We start from the raw sequence: 22698 nt of genomic DNA on the forward strand, positions 1-22698 counted from the left end.
AAATTGGATCGAAATAAATTCAATTTTTGTATTTGGCTTGTAGCTTAGTTTAAATATTTAGAGCCACTTTCAATCTGAGCTAAGTTTTGATTCGATTTTCGAGCGATTTATGATCTTCAAGCTAATTTCATAGCCCTAATCGGGAGGACATGTTGAACTCTTTTTAACGGTCGTGGCCATGGTGGTAAGGTATCGATCATGCTGTCCTTAAATGTTCTACATAGTGACAGGTTATGTCTGGAATTTGCACCTTTGTCCAACTATCCTCTATCATCATCAAAATCAATCCCACCGACATCTCTCTACTGGCAATAACACCTATAACCTTGGACTCCGCAGAAGGTAAGAGAACCATGCGCTTTTCATTCTTGGTGAATGAGTTGGTGTTCTCATGCCCGTCATGCTGTATCTTGCTGTCAAACTATTATGGTCTCCCTAACAAGATGTAACAGACATCCATGGGCACCAAATCACACCACAATTGATCCTGCAGCTGTTTCTCAATCAAAAACTCTACGATTCACCTCCTGTAAATGCTGATTCTCTTCTTTTTCTTCAATCACATCAGGAAGTATGATTGGTAATGCCTTTGAATCATGAGACTCAACTTGTTCACATTTTATGTAGATGCCACATTCTTACTGCTACTTTCATCAATGATGAGGCTGCGTATCTTTACTTTCACACTGTACTGGATGTAGAATATGTTGTCGCAAAGCCATTGTTGCTCCCTTGCAGCCTCAATCTGAAGGACTTGTCGAACCACAAACATCTCGCCCTCTTAGGTGGAAGTTGGTTCTCACTTTTCTCTTTAAGTACTTCCTACTCGTGCACCTCCTCCATTGCATCCTGCTCAGTGAATAATGCAAATCGACTCATTGGACAACTGGAAGTAATGGGTCCATAACAATGCCATATGAAGTATTTTTTTCCTGGGACTGTATTGTGGGTGCTGCTCTTCTCAAATTATTTCTCACTCTGGACAACTCTATCATTCTCCTGACCTGTTTTCTCAACTCCTATAGGTGTGCTCCTATTCATGTCTACTGTAATGAGTGATTATCTGAATGACAGTGGGTTTCTGCTATGCTTTTGCTGTCTCTTCCCATTTAGTGCTATTGTCCAAAGACCAATAAGGATGCAGCTGAACCACGTTGCCGATGGTGACCTTCAGGTTTCTCAAGTATTTGGCGATCGTGTGCTCCACTGACTCGGTCAGATCACATTTTAGCTTAAGCCACATAAACTCCATTGTGTGCTACACTGATAGGCTCTTTTGTTGCAGGTGGTGGAGTCTCCAGAAAAGATCTCGATGGTAGTGTGGGCTAGGTACTGTTGCTGCAACTCCCCTTCATCTTCTCCCATGTAGTAATCTTACTCTTTCCTTCTCTATTTCTCTCTTTCAAGTTCTCTCACCACAATGAGACACTCTTCTTCAGCCTTATAGAAACAAGCTTCACTTTCCTGTCATCTGACTCATCCTTGTATTTAAAAACCCTCTCGATAGTCTTTAGCTACACTATGAAGTCATCTTGATTCATTCTTCCCTCGAACTTTGGTATATCCACTTTCACTCCTAAGTCATGTATTCTCCAACAAACATTTCATCTCTCGGTCTCCTCTGGTATTGAATCACAAAGAGACGTGCCCCGTCTTCTTCTCCATTAGAATCACCCCTATGGATGAAATTTAGGTGTTCCACCTTCTCTCCTCGTCGGATCTCGCGACCTCGTTCAATGGTGGCCCCTTAATGAGCTCTTTCTTCAATTTCATAAAGCCGTTGTAGCACTCGGATTGATGATCTCTTTCCTCAATTTCGTCAAGCCGTTGTAGAGCTCGTTGGCGTTTGTACCTCTTCCATGGTAAGCTCTTGATAAGCTTCCAACAATTGTCTCCTCAATGGCATGATTATGTTTGAGTGTGGGTCGGTGGAAATGTGGAATAGGGGGTTGGGTGGAAAAGAAAAAAAAAGGTTGATTTTAAAAATCAGCAAAGGAGAATGATTTTGGGTGGAGATTGGGTTGGTTATTGGTGGATTTGGGCAATTCTACAATAAAATTAGGGTTAGGTTAGCTCTGATACCAAATAATACCAGAGTTACCCCAAATGAATAGGCAAACAAATTATTATTACCACCTAAAAGGCTATAGGTGGTTTCAACCCACACAAAAATGAGAACAACAACAACTGACACAATACTAAACTTAATTAGGTGTGTATCTCGAAGGAGGTGGGCAGTTATGCATGTTTAGAAGGCTGTTAGGATGGTCATGGCTAGCTGTGGGTATGGAGGATGTATGAAAGGTTGGCTGTGACAAAAGAGGTTGGAGGAGGGTGGTTGCAGTGGGAGGATGTTTGGGTGAGGGAAGTGGTAGGGGGATGGCTAGAAGGGAAGGTGGTTGGTGTTGATAATTAGGCAAGCTTCCAGATGATGGCTGGAAGAAGGGGGGCAGGTTGAAGGATGGTCGACGACTAGAGAATAGGGTGGTGTGTTAGGAAGAGGCCTGGATGAAAGGTGGCTGCAAGCAGACAACAACTATGGCTGTCCGGAGGCTGCAGTAGGGAGAGAAGGGGCGGCGGAAGGGGGGGGGGGGGGGGGGGGCAGTAGAATCAAATATAATGAGGGAGAACTGGAAGAGATTGACAGCTGTCCCAATGGAAAACACAATGAAAGTAACCCTAAGATATGAGAATGAATATATATTAATAGGATAACTAGGAGTGACCCAACTCCACAACCACAAATATACCTGGACCGGTTCGGTACAGGTACAAAGCAGAATCTTACTTTCGTTGCGGGAGACATTCTATGTCAATGAGTTCTTTGCATTTGCTTATATTACTTGACTCGGGCTGTTTCATTTTTTAATTAAGGGTCTGTTTGGGGCAGTTGTTGATTATTTATAATCTGTTGATAAATAAATTATTCTTATAATTTAATAATTTGCATATTATCATAATAAGCTGACTTGTTGTTTGGGGGCGCTTATTTAGAATAGCTTATTGCCAGCTATTGCTGGATAAATGACAATTCTGTCAATGTTTGGTGAAACTGTTTGCAACAGAATTGTATGAGAGAAATAATATTAATAAAAATAAATACATGTAAGTTATAGGTTTACATAGATAAACAAACCTGGAGGCGGGTGAGAGATACTGCGTTCTATTCCTAGTTGCATAGGAAAAAAAATAGCTGTCATGTGCACTCCCTTCCCATCCCGCAATTACAAATGTGAAACACATGTTAAAATCATATACTGCCATTAAATTTGGGGTAGTTGTGTTGCTCCGACCAATATACGCGACCTTTTCGTGGCTTGGTAGTCGGGCATCTACGTGCATACCGTCGATTGCTCCAATGGAGTTCTGTTCTTCACAGTTAGCAACTCAACACATTATGAAGTTACAGTAATGAACTAATAAAACTTACCTTGAAATATGACATGTAACGAAGATTATTTGCAATTTGTTCAGGAATAGTTGCGAACGATGGATCTGCTGACTTAATGTTTTGTGCTGCTAAGCTCACAAGTGCTTATTTACCTCTGGAGAAGTATCGACTAATTATTTCTGAGGAATGTTGAAATCGCTCCATAGCTCCTCTAACTGATTCGTTCTGTGAGAGAATATATAATGTTATAGCCAACAGCCAACACCTCTCTAGTGGTCATCATTCTAGAAGAACTTTGTAGACCGTGTTTAAGACATAACTCTTGAAGAAGATCCATAAAAATGGGCGTTGTTATTCGAAAAATGTTGCTGAATCTTATCAGATGTCCAGTAAACATATCACCCACCCATTTGTCCCCAACATAGGAAGACGTCATCCGTGGCATCCATTCAGTGCTGGAGCGGTAGTATTCCAGCCATAATATCGCAATTGCTGCAACCCATGTCATTCTTATACGACGTTCTTGCTGTGGATCCATCTTGAAATGAGAAATGTATTAGGGTGAAATAATTTATGGAGAAGTGAATGAAATAGTAAAAAGGACTACAAAACATTAGAAAATGAATTACATAAATGGTCCAGGAGATTAAATAAAATTGTTGAGATAAAAATACATAAGAGAAAAATCTAATGATAGTTTAATATAAAACAAACACATTTTTCTACTAAAACACCTAAATATTCAATGCGTAACTCGGGTCGCAGCGCCATGAATATTTGCCTACGAGTAAGGTCTTTAAATTTTTTAACAAATTTTGCCTGAAAGCGCATATCGACAACTACTTCTGGAATAATATCCAACTGACAACACAGTCTAAGATGGTGCTGTCAGTGGGAGCAGCAGGAGGTTGAGCTGCAAAAGTAACAATTAGTTGATCGAATGAGTTTTTCACGAAAGTGTCATTCTCTTTCTTCCTCCTGCCAAGCCTGGGCCTTTTGGACATGGAACTGGACTCCTCCATCTACTTTTGGTTAATACTAAGTCCTTCATTGGCTATAACCTGTTCAGGTGACAAGTCATCTTGCATTTCAACAAACCCCAATTCGCTTGGGTTGAATGCATGCTTTCCCGTCGCGACAATCCTCTTAAACATAATGTCCAGTTTTTCTTCGAAATTCAGCTCAATTCCGTACTGTTTCTATTTTTTGGCTATTGGCATGACCTGTATCATTGTATAGAAGGAGAGATTTAGTCAAAAAACTGAAAAAAATAATAGTGTACAAAATGAGAGTATAGTGAGTACCTCTAAATTCTCAACCCACCATTTATCGGGAGCATCAATTGTTCGTTTAACGGGATCCCAACCCAACACGGTGGATCCACATTTCAGCTCCTTCCAAATTTTTCACTCCTTCAATTGATCCAAATCAACCGACTCCAAATATACTACCACAATTTTGAGAAGTCTGCCAACAACAACCTTAGATAAAAAAAAAAATCTCTTCTCTGCTCCCTTCTCTATGAAGGATTTTTTAAATGGTGAAATACATGACAGAGTTTAGCTCAGACCACACCCTTAGATCGCGACAGAGTTTAGCTCATACATTAGCTCATATCGAGTGCACACCAATAGAAAATCAGGGAGGAGAAGAAGACATACCTCATTTGAGACGAGAATGAGCAGAAGAAAGATCGGAGAGGGCGAGATTGGCGATTTTCATGACAAATATTTACCTTGGTTTCGATCTCGGCGTGGGTGAGGAATAAGAAGGTAGATCGAGAAGGCGAGAGCAAGGGAGATCGGAGAAGGGTATAGCAGGAAATCTTCAATCTAACGCGCTACGCAGGCGCAGGATGCGGGAGGCCTCCCTCTTCGCACTCTTAACAATTTCCCACTCAGCGTTTCAGAGCGGCACCAATAAGCTGACCCAATGCATTTTTCAAACACTGCGACGCCGTTTTCAAAACGCTGCTGCAACCTAATGAGCTGCCCCAAACGCAGCCTAAATCATGTTATCTATAATCTTGGTTCCTTGTTGAATTATTAGATTTAAAGGGTGGTGCAGCTGTCAAAGTTGTCTCTATTATATTTTGACGGTCATAAATTAAGTTTTGAATACTAGCACTCTTATAGTGTGGGTGGTAAGAAGGTTGAGTACGCAAACCTTTTTCTAAACCCTATATTAGCTTGGAGCTCTATTCACTGGATTTACCCTTTTTATAAGTGGCACTTACTAATAAGTGGAGGAAAAAAAAATCCTGATTACTAATTTACAATACTAGTAGAAATTGACCTTAACTTATTCTACAGGCTGCTTTTCAATTTTATCTGCCACAGAACTTGTACCTGGAGATATTGTTGAAGTTGGAGGTAAATTTGTTTTTTTCCCTTTCATGACAGCAAATTTGTAAGCTGCACTTATAATTTACTTGGTTTCTAAAAGTTCTTTGGTATTGGATAGTGGGCTGCAAGGTACCTGCTGATATGAGAATGATTGAAATGCTTAGTAATCAGTTGCGTGTTGATCAAGCGATTCTCACTGGTATGTGATTTTGTCTTGCGTTCGTAAATATTAAATCATTGATCAGTTTTAGGGGGTTGCAAGTAGGATTTTGCCTTAGATGGATTTAGTGAATCCGTTAAATTCACCCTATCCCTGGATTTAGTAAATCTGGATTTAAGCCCAAGCAAAGGCAAAATTTGGGACCCTAAATTCAAAAATTCATAAATCCACGGAATTCTTGCATTTTTGCGTTTGGCTGGATTTAAAAAATTTGGTAATAAATCCCATTAGAAGGCGCTAGAAAACACCCCCTTAGCTTTTCATTTTGCAACTGTTTTGTCTGGACTATATTTCCGTTCATTTTATGAGGGGAAGGGGGGTAGCTCAGCAGTTTTGCCTTTCGGGATTTACACCAGGCAGACCCTTATAGGCGGCTTGGATATAATTTTGTCAACTTCTTCAAGTTTGACTTTTGGAGAAATATTGCAAGTTTATTTTTTTAACTTGTTATGCTTTTAGAAAATTTATGATTATTTTCTTAATGTTGTGTCCATCTGGTTATTGCATAACTCTTATGTACTTATTTTTTATTCATCTTTTATTTTGTGTGCTTTTTTGGTTAGCTATATGCTCAATTTTTTCTATATGATAATAGGTGAGAGCTGTTCAGTGGCAAAGAACCTTGAATCTACTTCGGCCACAAATGCTGTCTATCAAGATAAAACAAACATACTCTTCTCTGTAAGATAGTACCATCCATCTTATCCACCACAATTTTATATTTGAAACTTTCTTCTCTGACTTGTTTCCTGTTGATAATTGTTTAACTCGATAAAACTGCTTACAATCAGGAGAAGATATATGTTGATTTTATACAATTAATCATAGTGTAGTGCTGTTTTGCATATTGTTTTGTATATTTTAAGGAATATTAACAATTGAAGACTTATTTAATGCAAATTGAGGAATTACGAGCATCAAGAAAGACTTTGAACTTCTAACGTAATTATTTTCATCTCCTCAAAGAAAGGTGATAACTAGTTGCATGCAAAGCTTCATTATAGCTATGGATTTCAGTTGAGTCCTTTCGTATGTTACATCTTTAGTATTAAATTATTGGCAATTATAAATAATTCTTCATGCATGCAACATGACTGGTAGCCTAAAGGATTGTTTAAATTCAAAATCACTCCAAGTATATTAACCTTCAACTACCCTTTTCTCCTATTCTATATTAAAACACAACTGAAAACCTTAAGGAAGCATCACTGTATATATGAAATCCTTCAATTTTAGGTGAAATTATCAATATTGGTGTAGATGTCAAATATTTCTTAAAATTTAAAAGGCTTTGCTCACTAATTCATTTCAATCAAATTTAACATAATTTATTGCCACTCTGGATAAATGCAGTGCAATCTCTGAAAATTCTTTTACAAATCTTCTATAAGAGCTTGCCAATCTAAGAAAATTTTGATCTTATTAACACTGGTCGACCACGGCTATTCCATTATTTAGCTCACTTTTTTTTGCGGGTCCATTGATATACATTCACCGCTTATTTAGAGTTTAGGGAAAATTTAATGTTTGTTTGAAAAATTGAACTGAATGCCTTTGTCAATACAAAAGGTTGGTAAAAATTCACAACTTTTGGACCCCATGATTCGTCTGTTTTTCTACCAATCGGTTCTTCTCCTTGTTTGATCTCAAAATTTTTGGGTTCATGGCTTTTGTTCAAAATTTAGCCCTAATATTTAGTAAACTTGATCCCCACTCAATTAAATGTTTCTTCCTCAACTCTTCCACCATTCAAAAAGGTTATCGGTGTTTTGATCCTATCACCAATAAAATCTATGTTAGTGTTGGCATTTTTTTTTTTGAAAATATCCCCTTCTTCCCTAACCGTGTCTCAAATGAGGGGGAGCTTGATTTTTTTGGACACTATTCTTTTTTTTTTATTTTGCTGGACATTTTTCCTATTCCTAGAGCCATTGTTCTTGGAGCACCTTTGGCCCCGCTGGATTACCATCAGCTTGGCTAACACCACCACCCCTCTCCTTGTCTATACTCGTCATACAAAACCCTTTGTTGAGACTTGCCCCAATGCCCCTGCCATCGAGCCCACTGCCTTGCTGCTGGTCTTTGAGTAGGCTCCGACTGACGTCCTAGTTACGATGTTCTCTCCACTTATTGAGTCGCTCCTGATTCGAGTGAAGATTTGAATCTCCCTATTGAGTTATGCAAATAGGTACAGTCACGCACACTTCACCCCCTTAATCGTTCCACATCCTATCACCGTCCCTGTCGCTGCTGCGTTCATTCTTTCCTCAACAACAATCTTTGTTGAGACTCGCCCCAATGCCCTTGCCATCGAGCCCACTGCCTTGCTGCTGGTCTTTGAGTAGGCTCCGACTGACATCCTAGGTACGATGTTCTCTCCACTTATGGAGTCGCTCCTGATTCGAGTGAAGATTTGAATCTCCCTATTGAGTTATGCAAATAGGTACAGTCACACACACTTTACCCCCTTTATCCCATGGTGAAATATGCCTCGTTCCACATCCTATCACCGTCCCTGTCGCTGCTGCGTTCATTCTTTCCTCAATCTTCTCGGAGCCCTTAGGGTCCGAGCATCATTTAACTTGTCTCTCAGTTTGTTGAATCTGTTTTTTGATGTTTTTTTTTTTTTGGTTATAATGATTCAATGATCGTCTCAGTTGAAGATTAATTACATGTATGGGTTTTATGCAGCATTGATCATATCTGACTCCCAGGGATACTTTGATGGGTATGGGATCCGAGCATATGTCATTCTTCCTTGTTTTCACTTTCTGCATTCAATTATGGTTTATTCTTACTGGATCTCAAATTGGACTTATGCTTTAGTTCGATCAAATTAACATGTTTAATTGCAAATAAACTAAAAATAAAAGCTCTTCTAACTAAACGGAAGCACAAGGAAATATATAAATAGAAAATAGTAAGAAATAAATAAAATCCTAGTATAACTTACTATTATTTTATTATATTTTTTCAACACAGGAATATTGCTTATATCACCAATTTTTTTAACTGCTTCTAATTTTTCAAAAATATTAATTCACCAGTTTCCTCCATTTGTTTACTTTCATATAATTAATAGAAGAAGAAACTGCTCATTTTTTACATTGAAGATGACAAAATTCTTCCTTTTCACAATTAAAATAGACCCTCTTATCATTTGATAAATCAAACCCGACTTCTTCCTATACTCATTAGTAGCATAATATTTAATTTACTAATTTAGACCCAAAATCTCATCAAACTTGGTCTGTGGCAGTAAAATCATTTCATATTAAAATGTTCTACTAGGTAGCACAGAGTACTAACAAATATATAATCACAAGTGGCATAACATTTATACCGGGAGTAAAATGAATACGGTTTCAGATGCAATCTAGCAAAGATGAAACCAAACATGAAAGAATGTGATGCTCTGGAATAAGAAAATGCTCTAGCAACCACATCTGAAATGTTAATAATATCTGTTACTATTTATGAAGTTGCTTTGACTTCTTGAGACAATACAATCAAAGCTCTATTTGGTTTTTTTTTCCGTTGCCACTAGAGCTTATTTTTTTGTTTTGAACTCCTTTGATAACGGAGTTAACCCAAACCATAAGAAATATAAATATTATTGCTGAATTCAAATAGGGTTACAATGATGACTCATTACAAAACATGAATTAGATGATAACTGTCATAAAATGACACATTAGGGTGACCGTGAAGGGGGTGAGCGACTGTAGGATAGCAGATAAGATTTCGACCTTGGGCTGGCATGATGACTGTTGAGGGAGTTGTAGCTGCTAGATGGAGACTTATCTTTGTCGTTTTATAAAGGCATGTTTTAAAAGCATATTGGTTTGAGTACCCATATGTGCTCAATTTTTTTGCCTTATACGATTATAATATATTTAATTGAGAGCTTTAATTATTAAAATTCATGTGTGGTCATTTACCCGAGTAGTAAGCTATTTTATAATATAGATGAATATGTAAATGATTAAAAAAACTTTCTTTTTTGTATTAGAATTTGCATCTCATACATAATTGACGATCGGCCTCCTCGAATTGAACTCCCAAAAACTTCCTTTTTATACAATCTATATAAAAAAATGCAAATACCCTAATATAAAATTTTTCTAGCTTATAATTTAATTCTAAATTAATTTAACCTAAAGTGCGCTTTCATCTCAATTTTATTTCTCCTATAAGATTTAACACAAAACTATATTGAATTAAAATCCTAGGTTGGAGGAAAAAAAAAAAAACCGAATCTTTAATTTAATACTTAACCTCCTTCTCCTTCTTCCCCGCTTATTTTTTTTGCTCTTCCTTCCCTTTCCTCGTCCCTTTTTTTCCCTCAACCTACTTGTTTCTACTTAATGTATGACTATGAGATAGAAAAATGAGACAAAAGATGCTTAAATTTAGTTAATATATTGATACGAAAGTTAACCCAAATCGCGACTCAAACAAGATAAATTTTATTGCTGAATTTTAAAAATGAGTACAATAACGACTTCTCACCCAAAATAGCACATAAACAGCAAGTACACATAAATAGTAAAATGAAACAACACAGAAACAATAAAGAAACATTGAATGCAAAATTAGATTGATGGTGAGGTAGAAACAGTCCTGGAATGCGGCGAAATCGGTGCAATAGTCCCAGAAGGTTGTTGGAAATCCGCCAAGGTGAGGCTGGGGGGAATAACCGACTTCTAGCCGAATGCCTAAGGAGACGACAAACCTAGAAGCTGTCATAAGATGGCACAGGAGTAGTTTAGGACGGCTAGGGGTAGCATGAGGTGCGACAACCTGTTGTGGAGTAACTGTGTGGCACGACCGGGAAAGGGGGAGGTGCAGGAGTGTTGTACGACAACGTGGAGGGAGGTTTGGCTCGTCTGTGCCGCTGGAGGGAGCTGTGAGTGCGGACCACCAGCTGGATGGAGCTGGGAGCGGTGGAGGGTGACGCCCAGAGGAGGAAACAGAGCGAAGATGCACACCACCTTGAGCGAGATGCAATCGTAACACTACCGCCAAAGGGTACAACCCTCGAAGAGGGAACACCAGGAAGAAGCACCTGAAATATGAAAATCAACAAATGGTTAGACCTAAGAAAGAGCATGCATAAAATAGGGAAGAAGGGAGACAACCAAGGCAAGATCTTAGGAAGGAAGTTGGTACAAATGGAAGGTATTGAAGTGGCCATTGCAACGTTTAGGAGGTGCAGTGGGAGATAGGGCCTGGGGTGGAAGAAGCCGAGCGAATCATATGCGAGAGCAGGGGCGAAAGTAATAAGAATTGGAATTTGAACGGTTCGATTCATCATGAAGGCTGGACCGACTTCTTTTCGCGCTGGACCTGACAGGCTCAAGCAGCCCCATGGCAATCTCCATTGGTCAATGGAGCTTCGACATCTTTTGTCGAAGCTTGTGGTTCGTCGTAGTATGGGGTGTGATCCATGACTGATCCATGACATTGAATTGTGATGAAATTTTGGAGTCATTCGGTAGCTCACTTTTGTAGGCAATTTCATTTAGCTTTTTAAGTATGTGAAAAGATCCATCGGTACTGTGCTTGAGTTTCCTGTGTGCTTTTACAAGAAATCGCTCTTTCTTAAGGTAGATCCACACAAGGTTTCCTTTTTTAAATGTTACTTTTTTCGAGACTTGTTGGCTCGTGCTTCATTTTTATTGTTTTGCTGAGAAATTGCTCTCTCAACTTCTTCGTGGAGTTGCTGAACTTGGTAAGCATGTTTGGTAGCATCGTTGCTGATTTTGCTGGGGGTAGAAGTGGGAACAACTGAAGGGGTATGATTGGGTTGCAGCCGTACATAATTTTGAATGGTTGCCTTGTGATCTGGTTTGTTGATCGATTGTAGGCAGATTCGTCTTGTGCAAAAATGATATCCAATTGTTTGATGTTTTTCCGTATGAAGCATCGAAAAAGATTCTCAAGGCTCTTATTAATTACTTCAGTTTGACCGTTTGTCTGAGGATGTGTTGCAGAACTAAATTGGAGTTTAATACCTAATTTGCTTTAGAGGGTCTACCAGATGTGGCTAAAAAAATTAACGTCTTGATTGGAAGTGATGATCCTGGGAATGCCGTGAAGTCATACAATCTCGCGGAAGTATAAATTGACAATGTGAGATGCATCTAGCGTCCAGTGGCAGACCATCATCACAAAATCCTTATTTCTTTGTGTGCAGGGAATTCCTACCACGAAGTCCATGCTGACGTCGACCCATGACGCCTCTGGTACCAATAAAGGAGTGTACAATTCTGTATTCTACCCACAAGTTTTGGCTATATGACAAATCCTACCTTGTCGGACGTGCCGCTTCACATCTCTTGTCAGGTGGGGCCAAAAAGTACTCTCACGAGTGCGAGAGTTTTATCCCTGCCAAAATGGTTTGTCAATCCGCCACTGTGATTTTCCTGGACGATAGTCTCTCGCAGAGGATAAATATTTGCGTACGTAAGACGTACGCAGAGTTGCGTACATATTAGGTTATTTGGAGGGTACATGTAGGTTACACTTAGGTTATACCTCTTGTAATTCTTCCTGTAACCTAAGTGTAATCTACCTGTACCGTCCAAATAACCTAATATGTTCGCAACTCTGCGTACGTCTTATGCATGCAAATATTTCTTCTCGCAGAGAGTATCAGGGATTGCTTAATTTATTGTGGTGGAACAGGTAACCATCCATTTGATAGTACAACCCGATCGGTTTCTCTTGACACTTTCCAGAGTCTTCATTTGTATCCTATAAGTCTTTTATAATTTCAAGCCTAAAACGTGAATCTGTGTGGATGTGATTAGTAGGTGACGACAGCCCAGAGCTTCCACTAAGCGGTTCTGACTCTTGGTTTTGTGTTTGAGCACGAACTTTAAGGAAGCTAAGAATTCTACCTAAGTGGTGTGTCACCCTTTTAGTTTATTTCGACTGTTTGGAAATTTAAGTGCTTTATGATCTGTGAAGAGAGGACTCAGTTGTCAGCAACTAATGACTCTAGTGCTCCAGAGCTCTAGCAATGACATAAAACTCTTTGTCATTGGTGAAATATTTTCGTGGAGTCTCATTTAATTTTTTTTGTTGAAATAAGTAATGGGATGAACACCTTGACTTAGTACAACGCCAATGCCTACGTCGAAAACTTCACACTTAACCTCGTAAGATTTGTTGAAATCAGGTAAAACAATAACTGAGACTTGAGTCACACTTTCCTTTAATATGTCAATGCATCAATGCTGGTTTGGGCTATGACTGTCCACTTGTATTCTTTTCTTTTCAACTGTTGTGTGAGGGGTGTGATGATAATGCTGTTGTTTCAAACAAATCTTCGGTAGGAGGTTAATCCCAAAAATTGTTGAAGCTCGACGAAAGATTGCAGCGGGTCCAGCTTATGATTGCCTCGATCTTGTTTGGGTCCATCTGTATCTCGCGCTAGACACAATGTAGCCAAAAAAAATATACTTGATTTGTGAGGAAGTGACATTTCTTGGGGTGGGCGCACAATTGTCCAAATTGTAAAACCTTGAATATCGCCCGAAGGTGCTACAGGTGGTTTTCTTTGGATTTATTATAAACTAAAATATCATTGAATTAGACTACCAAGAATCTCCCAATATGGGCTCAAAAGAATTGATTGATTTGTCGCATGAAAGTGCTGGGCACGTTGGACAGATCGAAAGACGTAACTGTCCATTCATAAAGGCCTTCGTGCGTAAGGCGGTCTTCCACTTGTCTCATGGTCGTATTCTTATCTGTTGTTATCCACTTCGTTGGTCAATTTTTGAGAGGACGGTGGCACCGTACAATTGATCTAAGAGATTGTTGAGGCGTGGTATGGAAACATGATATTTGATTGTAATTTTGTTAATGACGACGCTGTCAATCCACATCCGTCAAGAACCATCTTTCTTGGGTATTATGATGGCAGGGATAGCTAGCGCACGGGCTGTTTCTTTTTGTACCAATCCTCTCGAAACAATATTCTGAACCTAACGTTGGAGTTCCTTGAAATCGTGTAGTAGTGGTTGGAGGCACATGGGTATTTCCCCCTGGGCATCGATCCCTTCTTAGAGGACTAAAGCACGACCATGGGTGCATCTCAAATGGACTGTAGGAAGGTGGCTCGTGAAACTAACGAATCTTCTATTTCAATGACACCTTTGCATTCTTGAAAGGTATTAACATGATGCACTTCCCATTTTTCTTATATGTGTATGTGTTCTTGTCGAATTGTCACGGTCGACCCAGTAGGATGTGACAAGCGTCCATTTGAACCATATTGTACCAAACTTGCTCTTGGAACTTATCGCTAATTGAGAATACAACTAAGCATTGACGATCGACACGTATCTCGTTTCCTCTTTTCAACCAGTCGAGAGAATATGATCACTGATGTTTTTGCGTTGCTAATCCCAACTTTTGGACCATGAGTGTGGACATGAAGTTTTCACAGCTTCAACCGTCGCTGATTAAACTGCACGTTTTGCCTTTTACTGTGCACGTGGTGCGAAAGATGGTGTGCCGGAGCCACGATGGATTTTTTTTTTGTTCGGATTGTAGAATTTTTTGTACGACCGACATTTTGCCTTAGTCTCCTGGAAGTTGAAGTGCTTCTTTTGAACTATCTTCCGACTCAAGTTACTCTATTTCTTCGACGATGCTTTCTTTTGTGAAGGAGACAACTCGGCTTTTAGAACAGTTGGCAGCAAGGTGGCCATAATCGTGAGACCGAAAACACTTTCGTGCGGTAATAGTCCCGGATGAACTACCTTTTTGTAGCTTTGTGCTGCTTGGAGTTGTTTTTTCGCTTCCTAGTGTCAATTTGCTAGCTCCAGACGTGGCCTTGTCGGCAACCATAGTTGTGATGGATGGTTTGAAGGCTGATTGCTGTCGAAAGGATGATTGGGATCCAGTATGCTTTTATCGTTCAACCTTTAATGCTAGGGTTTCGACATCACTCAATGACCAGTAAGACTGTAGTTGAACGAAGTTGCTAATCCGGGTTTTAGGCCTCCCAAATAGCGGGCGATCATGTGCTTCTCTTGCTCGACTAACTCACACTTCATTTGTAATTAGCCAAACTTTACAGTGAATTTCTCGACTGAAAGGTCTCGCCGTTGTAGGCTGTGAAGCTTGAGGAACATGTCCTGACGGTAGTAGAGTGGTTGGTACTTCTTCTGCATCGCTTTTTTCATTTTTGCCCACTGGGTAATGTTGTTGCTTTTATCCCGTTTTCGTTGTCGCTATAGATTTTCCCATCATAATGAGACATTTTTCTTCAATTTGATAGTTGCAAGTTTAACCCGTTTATCCTTGGGGACCTTGTATTTGAAAATGCGTTCGACCGCTTGTATCGATGAAGTCATCGGGATTCATGTTTCTTTCAAACTCCTCTAGGTTCGTCTTAATGCAGTAATCTCGGTGGCCGCCAAACAAGGGCTCCTCTCGTGGTCTTCGTCGATAGTGAATGCCGAAGCGGCACGATCGATATTCATCTTCGCTAACATCGTCATGGTGAAACGGGTTAAGATCATCGTCGCGGTCTCCTCTTTGACTCTCAATGTCACGATCGAGAGTAACGTGGCTGTGAGTACCGTCCTCAAGTCGACCAATCATTGTTGCAGGCGATGAATCTCTCGTATTTCTTTTCGGGTTGGGTTCGGTGCGTATCAGCTTGGTGGCATGATCGGAAGTGATTCAGAAAGAGACTAGAGATGGAAGGAGAAGACGAGAAAAGAAGGGGAAAAAAGGAAGAGGAAAAGAAGAGAAAGAAGAAAAAAATTGGGTGGCTTGGGTGGGTCGGATACTAGGAATCGTATCTATGATACCAAATTATACTGGAGCTAACCCAAACCACTACTCAGACGCGATAAATTTTATTTCTGAATTTGAAAGACGAGTATAATAATGATTCCTCACCAACAATGACACATAAACAACGTGCAAGATTACAAAAAAAGTAAAAGGAAACAACACATAAATAGTAAAGGGATAGTGAATGCAGAATTAGACTCACATGAGGTGGAAACAATCCTGGAATGCTGCAAAACCGGCGCAGTCTCGAAAGGCTGTTGGAAATCTACTGAGGTGGGCCTAGGGGGAATAGACGACTACTAGGCGAACGCCTAAAAAGATGTTAGACCTGGAGGCTGACAGAAGAGGGCACAGCAGTAGGTCAACACGGTTGGAGGTAGAGTTGGAAGGGACTTGGAGGGGTGACAACCTGCTGCGGAGTAACGGAGAGGCACGACAGGGGAAGGGGGAGGGGTAGGAGGGCGGCTTGGTAACCTAGAGGGAGGGGGCAGCTCGTCTATGCTGCTGGAGGGAGATGGGAGTGCGGACGACCCGCTAGATGGAGCTAGATGGGCGACATCAGTGGAGGGTAACACTGGGAAGAGGGAACGAAGCGTAGATACAAACCACCTTGGGCGGGATATAACCGTAGCATCACCCGGCAAAGGGTAAAACCCTCGAAGAGAAGCACCTGAAATAAAAAAAAAAAAATCAATAGCTGTTAGATTTAAGATAGAGCATGCATAAATAGGGAAGAAGGGAGATAGCCAAGGTAAGATTCTATGAAGGAAGGAGGTGAAAAGTGGAAGGAATCGAAGAGGCGATTACAACGGCTAGGAGGTGCAGTGGAAGTATAGGGCTCTGGGGAGAAGAAGCAGAGCGAGTTAGAGACAGGAAGAGGGGCAGGCATAATAAGAATTGGAATTAAATCAGTTTGGCCTAGCTTGAAGGTTGGACCGGCTTCTTGTCGTGCCGGGCCTTACGGGCTGAAGCAGCCCCGTGTCATATACACACATATATAATTATATATTTTATTTACTATTGTCACCACAACCGTTAGATCATGTCCCATTGCATGAAAATTTTATAGAAATAATAAAATATTCTCCAGTTGCTACTATTAAAATGAACAATATTCTTAAGTAGAAATTTATGAAAATTCAATTCAATCAGAAATTAATTCCATAACTTTCTCATCTCTTAGAATTAGCATATGCTCTTGTATATAAAAATGATCGATTTGAAACTTAGAATGCAATGGAGTGATTTTTGATGATTTTTATAGAAAGTAAAATTTTGGGATGTAATTTATTCAGAGTATTTTACTTAAATTCAATCCAAAATTAATTCCATAACTTTCTCTTCTCTTAGAATTAGCATATGCTCTTGTATATAAAAATGATCGATTTGAAACTTAGAATGCAATGGAGTGATTTTAGATGATTTTTATAAATGTTAAATTTTGGGATGTAATTTATTCATAGTATTTTACTTTTATTCATTATAAAAATCCAAGTATTGCAACTTTCATGCTATTACGAGAGAAAAAGAGGGCAGGAGGCTCCACCGTTTAAAATTTTAGTGTCTTGAAATGTTTTCCAATGCATGGGTAGTTTTTTTTGGGCTAGAATTTGTTGATGACTTGAAAGATAGAATTTATTTCCCTTTATTTTTGTTTGGTTAAGACTGGAATGTTGTTCATCCATGGACCTTGAATATAATATTAAAGATTTTGTTGGGATTGGGGTTGTGAAAACAAGTGATTGCATTGGTTAGTGTGTCACGATCCGATCTGAGACTTAAAATTAATCAAGACAGGAACAACGGTCGGGCGGTAGAATTAAGTTTTTTATGTTTCTAATTCTATCACTAATAGTTTAATATTAAAAAAATTAATTGAAAGAGCCTTTTTGTGTAACGGTGAAATTTCATTACAAACTCCTAAGTTAAGTGTGCTCGCATGGGAGCACTCCTAGGACGGATGATCCCCTTGGAACTTATACTAACGCGGCAAAACCGTGAGACCATTAGGCCGAAACAAACAATACCTTGATGTGTAAGAGTTCATGCTGTCTCATGGTATTTACTATTATCAAATGATTTTCAACCATGTTTATCTATATCAATTAATAATTACTTTTCACTAAAGTTGTGACTTGTTGGCATCTACCAAATAGATTTGATAGGAATCACAAACGAGGCAACTTCTTTTGAAGCGTCCTTTTTTATGTAAGACACTTAAGGGTTGGCTTATCTATGATAACTTTGATTTTGGCTCTATCAATTTGCGCACCCATATAACAGAATGTGAAGCCAAGAAATTTTCTCAACAATGCCAAAAAAAATACACATGAGAATGTTTATGTTTTCTAAGACATTTGAAAATGATCTGAAGATCTTTAATATTATCATCCACTATTTTTCTTTTACCAGCCAAATTATCAATATGGCATTTGACCTGATTTTGAATTAATTTGTTCAAGATACTAGTTTGTTTTTTGTGAATTTTTTTTGCTACAAAAGCTAACAATAATATATCCCCATGGATGGAGAGAAAAATCTACCCTATAGCTTGACCTCATTTATATTGGTTCAACCATCATTCTAAATTTTAAGAAATCATAGGTTCATAAAATATTATTTTTTTCTTGAGTGGCAACTGTTATCATTGAGGATAATAGTTTGTTATGTTTTTGATCTCCAAATTTTAAGTGCCTTCGTTCTAATAATTACCGTTTAATTTGTTGAGCATTGTTAATTCTTATGTTTTTATAATTTTAAGAATGCTTTATAAATATTAACTTTTTCTTGTTTAATTTTTTTATGGTATCCTCATAAGGATATACGGAAGTTAGTTATCTAATCTTAATTTTGATTATTTAGGGTACTGTGGTGGTGGCTGGTAGGGCAAGAGCTGTTGTTGTTGGTGTAGGCTCTAACACTGCAATGGGCAGTATACGCGATGCAATGTTACGAACAGAAGATGTATGCTTTGCTTGTCCCACATTCTGCAAAGTTGTATCTGAAAATTTTTATAATGTTTCTATTCAATTTTTGAAATACATTAGTGATAGTTTGCCTGTCAAAGCTTTTGTTACTACTGCTATTTTATTAACTTTGCATCACAGGAAGTTACACCTTTAAAGAAAAAGCTTGATGAGTTTGGGAAATTCCTGGCTAAGGTATACTCAGCCTTTCCTTCTCCTTTTTCAGTAATTTTTGCTCTTATGTAGGTACGTATTAGTTTGCTTCCTTAAAGAAAAATGAGGTAATTCTGATAATGGGGTTGTTGTTCCAAATTGAAAGCACAGTACCTGGTTATGACGTTGTTATTTTTCTTAGAGTATTGTAGCAATAGTACAAGTACTATTGTTTGAAGTGAATTGGTCTCTGTCTGGCCTGAAGCAGTTGCTACACTACGTAGTTGTTGTTGATTGCAGGTTGCATCTTGAAATTTCTGAGACTATTGTATATTAACATGTGAACTGTGATACCCTTAGTTAGGAGTCCCTCTTATTCACAATCCATGTTTTTTTTTTAATGATAAGTTGCACTTGCTGGAATGGAACTTCATTATTGATTTGGCTCTTTCTGATACTTGTACGAAAGTTATATTTCTTCTCCTGTTTTTTCTTTGTTACTTGTGATATCTCATTACTGTTATCGCTGTTAGGTTTTTCACGTAGAATGCTTACTGGTTCTTTCATGTAGTCATGAAGATTGAGGAAGCTGATCTATCTGTCTACTTTTAGGTCATCGCAGGGATCTGTGTGCTAGTTTGGGTTGTAAATATTGGTCATTTCCAGGATCCTTCTCATGGTGGCTTTATAAGAGGTGCCATCCATTATTTCAAGGTATTCTTCTCGATTCAATAGTCATGCAAAACTTCTTTTACGTGTTAGCTCCTAACCTATTTTTTTCACCATCTTTGGTGGAAAAAGCTATGCCATTTTCATAGTTTGACACTCTACTATTTAGTGATTAACTTGGATTGGCCAGCTTTGACAAAATTTGGACATGATAAATTAACCATCATAACTATTTTGCCAGTTTATAAGAAGTATATTGTTTTGCTTTAGAAACAAATATTGTTTGCTTGCTTGAAACCAAATGACGTTGGAAAAACTTCAAGGACCTTTTGAGCTTACAAGTTTTTGCATGTTGGAATGGTCCATAATAGAAAGCAGGTTGTGATGGTAGTGGATATAAACTTTAAAGATAAATTTGCTGAGGTGACTAGGATTACTGGGAAGGTGTTAGCTATATGTTAATTATTGGTGTTGGTGATTATGAGAAGATTTGCAATAGGTATTGACTAGGAGAGAGAAAAGTAATGGAGGAAGTTATATTTGATTTTGTAGTTATTTGCGATCTTGAATGAATCTATATTTTAAAAACTCTCTATGTATAATTAATTTTAAATTATTTTTTTTAACATGAGAAAAGAAATACAACTTGAGATCAGATAAACTAAATCATACCGAAACAGTAGGAGACTCATGATTTGAGTCAAAATCATGAGACCACTTGAGTAACTTCATTGATTTGCTTGCAATGTGAAGATATTTTTTAGAGAAAATTCGAGCGCAGTCTTCAGCCAGGGTTAATTGAATCAACACATGTCTCCCATCAAAGAGTCGCACTTTCTATTTGCCTAGAAGTTTGAGATCGTCAAAACTCTTTCTGATAACTTCCACAGGTGGGTGCCCCCACTGAAATTTCCCAATAAGAGAACTTGAATTTCTCAGTCAGGGTTGAAATTTCTGAATTAGAGAAAAAAAGTGCCGCTTTCCCACTCTTCCAACTTATCTTCTTAAAGAAAAGGGCAGTCACCTGTATCATCACGACATTCTTTATAGTTTGAGGGGAAAACAACAGTAGACTCCACAAGATGATTACCCACCACGTGGGCGAAGAAGAAGGAAGTGCCATCAAAATAATTATTGATCCTTTAGCCAACAGATGCGAAAGATTCACACAGAGGACGCTGCGGAAATAGAGGGCGTCGCGGAAGACTCGTAGACTCTTCAGTGAGCAAATGATCCCGCAGAGACGCGCACGCCGCCACCGAAGATAAGCCTTTATCGCGAGCCATTCAGCCTGCCGCACAGACACACTCCCGCAGAAGACGCCACTGAAGATGCGCCGCAAGGATGATGCACGAAACAGACGAAAACAAAAGGAGATCGAGCACGAGCAGTGGAGTAGAAACCAGAGTTCACCATAATGACGAAACTTTATTAGAGCGATATCGAGGAGGACAACGCCATTATACGATATATATATATATATATATATATTAAAAGGAAATAAAGATACATAAAGATTGCATGGAAGGGCCGAAGCATGACATTCTTCCCCCACGATAACCATCACATACAAAAAGTTCCAAAAAAGGAGAAAATACAGAAAAATACAAGATACCTAAATAAGAAAAACAAAAAATGCCAAACAAATGTAGTATCAGGTAGCTAGAGAGCGACCCAATTTTCCTTTGCCTCTACCTCTAGTTCTAGGAAAGGAGCCAGATAATAAATTGGTAAGATGAGTGCCATTGCCAGTAGCGGCCAAAGTATCATTTAATAAGTTTCCAAGCTCGTGTCGGCCTCCAATCTTCTTCCTCCTCCTGGAATAGACCTGCCATTCTTCATTCGAAGATTGGCTCGCCTGATCAGTGGATTGTTCTAAAGTGTGTCGGACATGTGTAGGATGTTGAACATTAGAAGTAACTACTTGTTGTACCAGCTGATCTTTGATTGAATCGAAGAAACACTCTCGTGTGTCTTGACATATAAGTGAGTCTTCTTCAATGACAATGAGTGGTATAAGCACTTTTGGATCTGTACCTGTAGTATGATGTTATTCATCAGGAACTGCGATGTTGGGTAAAGGATGGTTTGCACCTTCTCAGCAGGGATGGTAGGTGGCTGATCTTTAGCGATATCCAAAACCTGTCATGTGGTAGCTTTCTCTCCAGATGGAACCGATATGTCTAGAGTAGTGGGATTAGATCCATCCTTATTCACTCGATCTTTAAATTTCAAATTAGGATGAAACTTATGACATTTATCAAGTGTATGCCCAAACATCTTACAATGAGAACAATAAGGTGGTCTATTCTCCATGACAATTTGTTGCCATATCCATTATGAGTTGTGCCCAACAAGACTTCAGTAACGTTAGGTAAAATAATATCTCTTTCCACAAGTATTCTGGCCATAGAAGGTCTGGTTAGGTTGAAAGTCAGTAGATCTAGCTTCATAGGGTCCCAAGTATGACCCTAATAAAGTAAAAAACTTGATGATTAAAAAAGTGCAGCTTGAGCCTTGGTGGACTGAACCATACCAATACAGTAGGAGGTTCATGATTAGGGTCAAAATCAGGAGACCACTTGAGTAGCTTCATTGATTTACCAACAATGCTAAGATATTTTTTGGAGAAAATCCGAGTATAGTCTTCAACAACGATTAATTGGTTCAATACATGTCTCCCATCCATGAGCCTCACTTTTCACTTTCCTGCTAATTTAAGATCATTAAAACTTTTCTTGATAACTTCCATAGGTGGGTGCCCCCACTGAAATTTTCCAATAAGAGCAAACTTGAATTTGTCAGTCAGGGTTAATATATATATATATATATATATATATATATATATTAAAACACAATATACTCGCGCGCGGCGACACAAAAAATATTACTTTTTTCTTTGTAAGCAAAATAGAGTTGACAAAATTATATACAATTGTATGTCAATCTTAAACCCCTCATTTACAAGATGTAAAGTTGACGGGGGACGAATCATAAAACCAAAAAAACCTTGATGATGACCGAGTTGATATAAGATTACAACCAGAGGGGTCTATTTTCAAAATTAAGTTTTGAAGTCTATTTAAATAAGTTCAAATAACATATATATATATATATATGTGTGTATATATA

At 38.6% G+C, this 22698-nt stretch overlaps 1 protein-coding gene across 2 annotated transcripts in view; it reads left to right on the top strand.

The window, feature by feature from the left end:
* Positions 1 to 22698, top strand: part of LOC110031982 (calcium-transporting ATPase 3, endoplasmic reticulum-type) — a 109165-nt gene that overhangs the window by 17560 nt on the left and 68907 nt on the right. For both annotated transcript variants that reach the window (XM_020735461.1, XM_020735459.1), the window contains exons 8-13: positions 5704 to 5763; positions 5855 to 5935; positions 6552 to 6637; positions 18641 to 18742; positions 18886 to 18939; positions 19510 to 19611. In XM_020735461.1, coding sequence (XP_020591120.1) covers positions 5704 to 5763; positions 5855 to 5935; positions 6552 to 6637; positions 18641 to 18742; positions 18886 to 18939; positions 19510 to 19611 — 485 coding nt within the window. The remainder of the gene's footprint in view (positions 1 to 5703; positions 5764 to 5854; positions 5936 to 6551; positions 6638 to 18640; positions 18743 to 18885; positions 18940 to 19509; positions 19612 to 22698) is intronic.

The sequence above is a fragment of the Phalaenopsis equestris genome, unplaced genomic scaffold (genome assembly GCF_001263595.1).
Source record: "Phalaenopsis equestris unplaced genomic scaffold, ASM126359v1 Scaffold000873, whole genome shotgun sequence".
Taxonomy (NCBI): domain Eukaryota; kingdom Viridiplantae; phylum Streptophyta; class Magnoliopsida; order Asparagales; family Orchidaceae; genus Phalaenopsis; species Phalaenopsis equestris.